At 45.7% G+C, this 10,690-nt stretch overlaps 1 protein-coding gene across 1 annotated transcript; it reads left to right on the plus strand.

The window, feature by feature from the left end:
- The first annotated feature begins 9,550 nt into the window (after positions 1-9,550).
- LOC109783619 (proline-rich protein 4) lies at positions 9,551-10,690 on the plus strand. The gene is made up of 2 exons (XM_020342210.3): positions 9,551-9,807; positions 9,893-10,690. The coding sequence occupies exons 1-2, from the start codon at positions 9,657-9,659 to the stop codon at positions 10,447-10,449; spliced, it is 708 nt and encodes a 235-aa protein (XP_020197799.1). The 5' UTR covers positions 9,551-9,656; the 3' UTR covers positions 10,450-10,690.

Raw genomic sequence — 10,690 nt, forward strand, 5'->3', positions numbered from 1 at the left:
AAGTTTTGTGTTGTGAAGTTTTCAAGTTTTGGGTAAAAGATTTGATGGATTATGGAACAAGGAGTGGCAAGAGCCTAATCTTGGGGATGCCCATGGCACCCCAAGATAATCTAAGGACACCAAAAAGCCAAAGCTTGGGGATGCCCCGGAAGGCATCCCCTCTTTCGTCTACTTCCATCGGTAACTTTACTTGGAGCTATATTTTTATTCACCACATGATAAGTGTTTTGCTTGCAGCGTCTTGTATTATTTGAGTCTTTGCTTTTTAGTTTACCACAATCATCCTTGCTGTACACACCTTTTGAGAGAGACAGACTTGATTCGGAATTTGTTAGAATACTCTATGTGCTTCACTTATATCTTTTGAGCTATATAGTTTTTGCTCTAGTGCTTCACTTATATCTTTTAGAGCACGGTAGTGGATTTGTTTTATAGAAACTATTGTTCTCTCATGCTTCACTTAGATTATTTTGAGAGATCTACAAAACAGTGTGGTAATTTGCTTTAATTATGATAGGCATTCAAAATTAATAAAAAAAATCTTATGAGTGTGTTGAATACTATGAGAAGTTTGATGCTTGATAATTGTTTTGAGATATGAAGATGGTGATATTAGAGTCATGCTAGTTGAGTAGTTGTGGATTTGATAAATACTTGTGTTAAAGTTTGTGATTCCCGTAGCATGCACGTATGGTGAACCTTATGTGATGAAGTTGGAGCATGATTTATTTATTGATTGTCTTCCTTATGAGTGGCGGTCGGGGACGAGCGATGGTATTTTCCTACCAATCTATCTCCCTAGGAGCATGCGCGTAATACTTTGCTTTGATAACTTGTAGATTTTTGCAATAAATATATGAGTTCTTTATGACTAATGTTGAGTCCATGAATTATACGAACTTTTCTTCCTTCCACCATTGCTAGCCTCTCTAAAACCGCGCACTTTTCGCCAGTATCATACACCCACCATATACCTTCCTCAAAACAGCCACCATACCTACCTATCATGGCATTTCCATAGCCATTCCGATATATATTGCCATGCAACTTACCACCGTTCCGTTTACTATGACACGCTCCATCATTGTCATATTGCTTTGCATGATCATGTAGTTGACATCGTATTTGTGGCAAAGCCACCGTTCATAATTCTTTCATACATGTCACTATTGATTCATTGCATATCCCGGTACACCGCCGGAGGCATTCACATAGAGTCATATTTTGTTCTAAGTATTGAGTTGTAATTGTTGAGTTGTAAGTAAATAAAAGTGTGATGATCATCATTTTTAGAGCATTGTCCCAAGTGAGGAAAGGATGATGGAGACTATGATTCCCCCACAAGTCGGGATGAGACTCCGGACTAAATAAAAAAAAGAGGCCATAAAAAAGAGAAAAGGCCCAAATAAAAAAATGAGAGAAAAAGAGAGAAGGGACAATGTTACTATCCTTTTACCACACTTGTGCTTCAAAGTAGCACCATGATCTTCATGATAGAGAGTCTCCTATGATATCACTTTCATATACTAGTGGGAATTTTTCATTATAGAACTTGGCTTGTATATTCCAATGATGGGCTTCCTCAAAATGCCCTAGGTCTTCGTGAGCAAGCGAGTTGGATGCACACCCACTTAGTTTCTTTTGTTGAGCTTTCATACACTTATAGCTCTAGTGCATCCGTTGCATGGCAATCCCTACTCACTCACATTGGTATCTATTAATGGGCATCTCCATAGCCCGTTGATACGCCTAGTTGATGTGAGACTATCTTCTCCCTCTTTTTGTCCTCTCCACAACCACCATTATATTCCACATATAGTGCTATGTGCATGGCTCACGCTCATGTATTGCGTGAAGATTGAAAAAGTTTGAGAACACCAAAATATGAAACAATTGCTTGGCTTGTCATCGGGGTTGTGCATGATTTAAATACTTTGTGTGGTGAAGATAGAGCATAGCCGGACTATATGATTTTGTAGGGATAACTTTCTTTGGCCATGTTATTTTGAGAAGACATAATTGCTTAGTTAGTATGCTTGAAGTATTATTATTTTTATGTCAATATTAAACTTTTGTCTTGAATCTTTCGGATCTGAACATTCATACCACAATTAGGAGAATTACATTGAAAATTATGCCAAGTAGCATTCCGCATCAAAAATTCTGTTTTTATCATTTACCTACTCGAGGACGAGCAGGAATTAAGCTTGGGGATGCTTGATACGTCTCCAACGTATCTATAATTTTTGATTGCTTCATGCTATATTATATTCTGTTTTGGATGTTTAATGGGCTTTATTATACACTTTTATATTATTTTTGGGACTAACCTATTAACCGGAGGCCGAGCCCAGAATTGTTGTTTTTTGCCTATTTCAGTGTTTCGCAGAAAAAGAATATCAAACGGAGTCCAAACGGAATGAAACCTTCGGGAACGTGATCCAGAGGACTTGGACCCTACGTCAAGAAAGCTAGCAGGAAGGCACGAGGTAGGGGGGCGCGCCTACCCCCCCCCCCCCCCCAGGCGCGCCCTCCACCCTCGTGGGGCCCACGTTGCTCCACCGACGTACTTCTTCCTCCTATATATACCTACGTACCCCCAAACCAACAGAAGCATCCACGAAAACCTAATTCCACCGCCGCAACCTCCTGTACCCGTGAGATCCCATCTTGGGGCCTTTTCCGGCGTCCTGCCGGAGGGGACATTGATCACGAAGGGCTTCTACATCAACACCATAGCCTCCCCGATGATGTGTGAGTAGTTTACCTCATGCCTTCGTGTCCATAGTTATTAGCTAGATGGCTTCTTCTCTCTCTTTGGATCTCAATACAAAGTTCTCCACGATTCTCGTGGAGATCTATTCGATGTAATCTTCCTTTTGCGGTGTGTTTGTTGAGATCGATGAATTGTGGGTTTATGATCAAGTTTATCTATGAACAATATTTGAATCTCCTCTGAATTCTTTTATGTATGATTGGTTATCTTTGCAAGTCTCTTCGAATTATCAGTTTGGTTTGGCCTACTAGATTGATCTTTCTTGCAATGGGAGAAGTGCTTAGCTTTGGGTTCAATCTTGCGGTGTCCTTTCCCAGTGACAGTAGGGGCAGAAAGGCACGTATTGTATTGTTGCCATCGAGGATAACAAGATGGGGTTTATATCATATTGCATGAGTTTATCCCTCTACATCATGTCATCTTACTTAAAGCGTTACTCAGTTCTTTTGAACTTAATACTCTAGATGCATGCTGGATAGCGGTCGATGTGTGGAGTAATAGTAGTAGATGCAGGCAGGAGTCGGTCTACTTGTCTCGGACGTGATGCCTATATACATGATCATACCTAGATATTCTCATAACTATGCTCAATTCTGTCAATTGCTCAACAGTAATTTGTTCACCCACCGTAATACTATTGCTCTCGAGAGAAGCCACTAGTGAAACCTATGGCCCCCGGGTCTATTTTCCATCATATTAATCTTCCAACACTTAGCTATTTTTATTGCCTTTTATTTTACTTTGCATCTTTATCATAACAATACCAAAAATATTATCTTATCATATCTATCAGATCTCACTCTCGTAAGTGACCGTTGAGGGATTGACAACCCCTTTATCACGTTGGTTGCGAGGTTCTTGTTTGTTTGTGTAGGTGCGAGGGACTCGTGCGTGGTCTCCTACTGGATTGATACCTTGGTTCTCAAAAACTGAGGGAAATACTTACGCTACTTTACTGCATCACCCTTTCCTCTTCAAGGGAAAACCAACGCAGTGCTCAAGAGGTAGCAGAAGGTACCAAAGTAATCCCGGCATGGAACACTGGACAGCGGTCAAGAATATCCTGAAGTACCTGAAAAGGACTAAGGATATGTTTCTCGTTTATGGAGGTGACGAAGAGCTTGTCGTAAAGGGTTACATCGATGCTAGCTTCGACACAGATCTGGATGACTCCAAGTCACAAACCGGATACGTGTATATTTTGAATGGTGGGGCAGTCAGCTGGTGCAGTTGCAAGCAAAGCGTCGTGGCGGGATCTACATGTGAAGCGGAGCACATGGCAACCTCGGAGGCAGCACATGAAGCAATCTGGATGAAGGAGTTCATTACCGACCTAGGAGTTATTCCCAATGCGTCGGGCCCGATGGCTCTCTTCTGTGACAACACTGGAGCTATTGCCCTGGCCAAGGAGCCCAGGTTTCACAAGAAGACCAGGCATATCAAGCGTCGCTTCAACTCCATTCGTGAAAATGTTCAAGATGGAGACATAGATATTTGTAAAGTGCATACGGACCTGAATGCCGCAGATCCGTTGACTAAACCTCTTCCACGAGCAAAACATGATCAACACCAGAACTCTATGGGTGTTCGATTCATCACAATGTAACTAGATTATTGACTCTAGTGCAAGTGGGAGACTGTTGGAAATATGCCCTAGAGGCAATAATAAAATAGTTATTATTATATTTCCTTGTTCATGATAATTGTCTATTGTTCATGCTATAATTGTGTTATCCAGAAATCGTAATACATGTGTGAATACATAGACCACGACATGTCCCTAGTGAGCCCCTAGTTGACTAGCTCGTTGATCAATAGATGGTTACGGTTTCCTGACCATGGACATTGGATGTCGTTGATAACGGGATCACATCATTAGGAGAATGATGTGATGGACAAGACCCAATCCTAAGCATAGCACAAGATCGTATAGTTCGTCTGCTAAAGCTTTTTCTAATGTCAAGTATCATTTCCTTAGACCATGAGATTGTGCAACTCCCGGATACCGTAGGAATGCTTTGGGTGTGCCAAATGTCACAACGTAACTGGGTGGCTATAAAGGCACGCTACGGGTATCTCCGAAAGTGTCTGTTGAGTTGGCACGAATCGAGACTGGGATTTGTCACTCCGTGTGACAGAGAGGTATCTCTGGGCCCACTCGGTAAGACATCATCATAATGAGCTCAATGTGACCAAGGAGTTGATCACGGGATGATGTGTTACGGAACGATTAAAGAGAGTTGCCGGTAAAGAGATTGAACAAGGTATAGGGATACCGACGATCGAATCTCGGACAAGTATCATACCGGTATACAAAGGGAATTGTGTACGGGATTGATTGAATCCCCAACATCGTGGTGCATCCGATGAGATCATCGTGGAACATGTGGGAGCCAACATGGGTATCCAGATCTCGCTGTTGGTTATTGGCCGTATAGATGTCTCGGTCATGTCTGCATGATTCCCGAACCCGTAGGGTCTACACACTTAAGGTTCGGTGACGCTAGAGTTGTTATGGGAAATAGTATGCAGTTACCGAATGTTGTTCGGAGTCCCGGATGAGATCCCGGACGTCACGAGGAGTTCCGGAATGGTCCGGAGGTGAAGATTTATATATGGGAAGTCATCATACGGTCACTGGAAGTGTTCGGGGGTTTATCAGTATTGTACCGGGACCACCGAAGGGGGTCCACCGGGAGGGTCCACCTGCCCCGGAGGGCCCTATGGGCTGTATGTGGAAGGGAACCAGCCCCTAAGTGGGCTGGGCGCCATCCCCCCTAGGGCCCATGCGCCTAGGGTTGGGGGGGAACCCTAAAGGGGGCGCCCCCCTTGGCTTGGGGGGCAAGCCCCCTCCCCTTGGCTGCCGCCCCCCTCTAGATCTCATCTAGAGGGGCCGGCCCCCTTTCCCCTTCGCCCTATAAATAGAGGGGTGGAGGGAGGGCAGCAGCACCACATCCAAGGCGCAGCCCTCCCCCTCTCCAACACCCCCTCCTCCTCCGTTGAGCTTGGCGAAGCCCTGCCGGAGAACTGCAAGCTCCACCACCACGTTGTCGTGCTGCCGGAGTTCTTCCCCAACTTCTCCTTCCCCCTTGCTGGATCAATAAGGAGGAGACGTCCCCGGGCTGTACGTGTGTTGAACGCGGAGGCGCCATTGTTCCGCGCTTAGATCGGAATCAACCGCGATCTTAATCACTGCGAGTACGACTCCTTCATCCGCATTCTTGTAACGCTTCCGCGTCGCGATCTTCAAGGGTATGAAGATGCACTCCCCTCTCTCTCGTTGGTAGTCTCTCCATAGATTGATCTTGGTGATGCGTAGAATTTTTTTAATTTCTGCAACGATCCCCAACAAAAACTCCCCTAGCCAGAGAGATGAAGAACTTCAGACCTATTAGCCTTAGTAATTGTGCTGTCAATTTTTTTTAAGGCCATGACTACTAGAGTTTCATCTTTGTGTGATAAATTGATCTCCTCCAATCAAACTGCTTTTATTAAAGGGAGGTTCATACTGGAGAGTGTTGTTATGGCTCATGAGGTCATCCATGAAGTACATAGATCAGGAGGGGATGGCCTGATCCTTAAGCTAGACTATGAAAAGGCATATGATAGGGTTAGCTGGGATTTTATTAAAGAAATGCTCCTTTCTAGGGGTAGTGGTACTAAATGGGTTAATTGGGTTTTTAGCACTTTGCATCAAGGGACTTTTCAGGTCAGGATTAATGATACTAATGGTCCACACTTTGTGGCTGGCAAAGGGTTGAAGCGGGGGGGGGGTCCTCATTCACCTTTGCTCTTCAATTTAGTTGCGGATGTTTTCTCTAAAATGCTTTCCAAAGCTGCTAGAGGTGGTTTGATTGCTGGTCTCCTGCCTCAAGTAATCCATGGTGGTGTCATCAGCCTGCAGTATGCTGATGACACCATCCTTTTCCTTCAAAACTCTATGGCTTATGCCAGGAATCTGAAATGGTTGTTGACCTGCTTTGAAAACCTTTCTGGCCTTAAAATCAACTTTAATAAAAGTGATCTTCATACTATCAACATCCCTGTTGATGTGTCCAATGAACTTGCTCAGATTTTTTGCTGTCAGTTTGGGGATTTCCCTTTTAAGTATCTTGGTGTACCTCTTCACTTCAAAAAACTAAGGAGGGAAGACATCCAACATATTATAGATAGGATCATCAAAAATATAGCTGGTTGGTTAGGAAAACATTTATCCTATAGAGGGAAGTTGATTCTGCTGACTACCTATATTGCTAGTATTCCTGCCTATTTGATGTCAATCATGAAGTTTCCCAAATGGGCCATTGATGCCATTACTTCACAGATGTCCCACTTTTTTGGGGGAATATGGGGGACACACATAAGTATCATCTTGCTAATTGGGGCTTGATTGCCAGGAAAAAGGAATTTGGGGGTATGGGAGTCCCTAATCTCAGAGAATATAACATGGCTCTCCTGGCCTCCTGGGGGAGAAGATTCTATGATGAGAGAGATAGTGACTGGAAAAAGATCATTTGCTTCAAATATGCCATTGATAAACCCAATATATTTTGGGGTAAGCCTGGGCTAGGCTCTCCTTTCTGGAAAAGCCTAACTTGGGCCTTAGAAGTTGCTAGAACTTTTGTTTGTTGGGTACCTGGGAATGGTGAGAACATTGCTTTTTGGCATGATACTTGGATTGGAGAATACTCCAAAGTTCACCCACTTAAATATCTCATGACAAGACCAATGCTTACAGGAAGGGGAAGATCTGCTTATGAAATTGTTCAAGAAAGAGTCGTCTCATTTCCTTAGTTCTGCGTTCTTTCGAATTCATTTTGGGAATTCATTTTGGGAACTTCTTGACTATTGCCCAGGTGTGGGATGGCAATACTTTGCAACTTACTTTCAGAAGATGTGTGGATGATGTCATCATGAAAAAATGGACGGATTTGTGTGATGTAGTCAGTAAATTTGCTCCAGGTGATACCCTGGATATTCCTAGATGGAGCCTTGATCCATCTGGGATCTACACTGTGAAATCTTTTTATAAGATGATCAATTTTGGAGGCATGTCTTCTGATATCAAAGATGTTATATGCAAAATCAAAGTTCCACCTAATATTCATGTCTTTCTTTGGTTAGCCTACTATAATAAATGTTTGACCAGAGATAATCTAGCTAAAAGGAGACCTGTGGAGGACCTCACCTGTGTGTTCTGTAGTGAGAAAGAATCAATTCCACATCTTTTTTTTATTGTGTGGTAGTTGTCCAAATTTGGAAAATTATCTCTGATGGAATGTGTATCACCTTACCTACTTCTTTCCTATCCTTGTCTGTTTTGTGGAAACGAAAAAAGAACAAAGAAGTTGTTAATCTTGTCACTTCTGCCACCTTGTGGGGCTTATGGCTTTTGCGCAATGATTTTGTGTTTCAGGGACGAAAATGGCGAGATATTCGCTGCATCATGGACCTGGTGGGAGGGCTGCTGAGACAATGGAAGATTCTCTGCTCGGATACTCAGGGTGTGCTACTTCTCCAGTGCTTAAGGATTTTGGATCGGCGAAGAGGGGAATTGCTTAGAATAGCTTGGAATGTTTCCTGAAGACTTTGCCTTCTGTCAGTCAGCCTCCTGGCTGGGCTTCTTGTGATGTAATAGGGTAGCTTATAAAACCCTTCTTTCTGTAACAACAAGTTTGGCTGTTGCCGAGCGCTGTAAGTTGTCTTGGACGTGTCGGTTTCGCCTTTGCTTTTTAATAAAAGTTGGGGGGGGGGGGGGGGGGGCTTTCTTTTTTTTTTAAAAAAAAGAGGAAAAATAATTGATAGGGTAATTTTAGGGGGTAGTTGGAGTGCCTGCACAGAAGTCTCTAAAGTAGAGGCAAATTTAGGGGAGTAGTTGGCGTTAGTCTTTACGCTCTACTGCTCTAGAATTACTTCCATGATCAATTTTCTCTGATCCGTCGACTCCGAGTACTTGAAGACAGAGCATGTGAATTTCTCGACAGATCATCTGCATAACGGCGACGGTTAGCGTACGTTAAACATTCATTTGCAGTTCCAAAGAAAATAAACACCATTTGCACGATCATCGTGGCGTGAAGCGCCAACACGGCGACGCTGGCCACGCGGAGGTACGCAATTCCGGTCAGTGTTCTTTTCCGTGCTCCGGCCGTCAGTCATGGCACGCACATGGCCGCCGCAACCAACCTCTGTCCTCATACATAAACCATGCACCGTGCGTTGGTTATGATCCACCCCGACAGATGAAGCACACCACATCAGTGAAGAACCGCGAATGATCCAACCCTCTCCCCCTTCTGAAAATTTGAAATTTCACACGTCCCGGCCGTTTTCATTTCAAAAACGGAAGCACAGAACGCATGACTGGTCTGTCCAGCAGGCAGCAGTCTAACCCCGGGCATCCAAACAATTTGAACGAGAGCTCGATCAGATCAGGGGCAAATTTCACATATGATATCGCGTTCATCGGACGGGCGGGGGTTAATTTCTCTGACAACGACGCAAAATTGAATCGAGCGTAACTACTGTACAGCTCGGTCGCTGGGAAAAAAAGGTAGAATCACGGACGAAATGATCGTTGGAGTTGTACTGAGTACTGACCATCCACTGTCAAATTTAGAAGCCCATTGCTGAATTTTTCCTCTTCCCGCCGAGCTGTGCACATGAGCACCAGCCAGCAACCCAGTACCAGTCCCTGCTGCAATATCAAGAGCCGACCCCGGCCACACTGTCACACAGCCCAGTCCTCCTCCTTTTCTAAAAAAAAAAAAACACTGTCACACAGCCATATATAAACCCATGCACACCAGCCTCTTCAGCTCATCCAAACTCACCAGTGTTTCTTCTACTGCAGTGGCAGCAGCAGCAGGGTTCTTCCATCATGGGGGCTCGGCCGGTTCTTTTCGGTGCTCTCGCTCTGCTCCTGGCCGCCAGCTTCGGTGCGGCCGAGGCGGCGCCGGCCGTCGTGGTTGGCTCCGTCAAGTGCCTGGACTGCTCTCCCGACGATGTCAGTGCTGAAGATGCCCTGAAAGGTACGTGGCATCGCTCCTATACGTTATGGAGTATGCTGTAGCTATGAACACTGGTCTTCTCTCAACATCTTCCCATCAAGTGCAGGGCTTCAGGTAGCCATCAAGTGCAGGTCCGGCGCCGGCGAGGCCTACGAGACGCAGACGGTCGGGCAGCTCGACGACAAGGGCGCCTTCAGCATCCCCCTCCAGGCAGGCCTCCTGCGCGAAGACGGCGAGCTGGACCGCGACTGCTTCGCCCAGCTCCACAGCGCGCCCGACACGCCGTGCGACGGGCCGGCGCCGCCCAGGATCGCCCCGGCCAAGTCCACCACCCAAGGCGTCGCCGACGCCAACACCTACCTCGCGGTCGCCGAGGACACGGTTTTCTCGCCCGTCGCGTGCGCGTGCAAGAAGAAGAAGAAGAACTTCATGGTCGGCCCGCCGCCGCCGCCCCCGCCGAGGCCGGAGCCCTCATACGGGCCCCCGACGCCGACGCCCACTCCCACGCCGACGCCCTCGTACGGTCCTCCTTCGACGCCCAAGCCGCCCGCGCCCGAGGATGACCCGAAGCCGTTCTTCCACAAGCACCCCAAGATGAAGAAGATGATGCACAAGAAGAAGCCGTGCCCGCCGCTCGGCGAGGAGGACAAGCCCAAGAACTGACCTGCCCTGCCGCGACACATGCACCGGCGGCTCGCTTACTTGCCCATCGAGTGGCATTACAGCAAGGAGGGGGCGTCAGGCGCTACGACATTCGGAGATCGATATGTTTGTGTTGTTTGTTGATTCAGTTGTCACGTTGCTTGTTGGTTGTTTTGTTTAGTTCCTGCCATCGTGCTGGCATTGGTGTTTTAGTTCGCTGCTCGTTCGTGGAATAAAGAAAATGGTATCATCTGTGGCATAA

Source organism: Aegilops tauschii, chromosome 4 (genome assembly GCF_002575655.3).
Source record: "Aegilops tauschii subsp. strangulata cultivar AL8/78 chromosome 4, Aet v6.0, whole genome shotgun sequence".
Classification (NCBI taxonomy): domain Eukaryota; kingdom Viridiplantae; phylum Streptophyta; class Magnoliopsida; order Poales; family Poaceae; genus Aegilops; species Aegilops tauschii.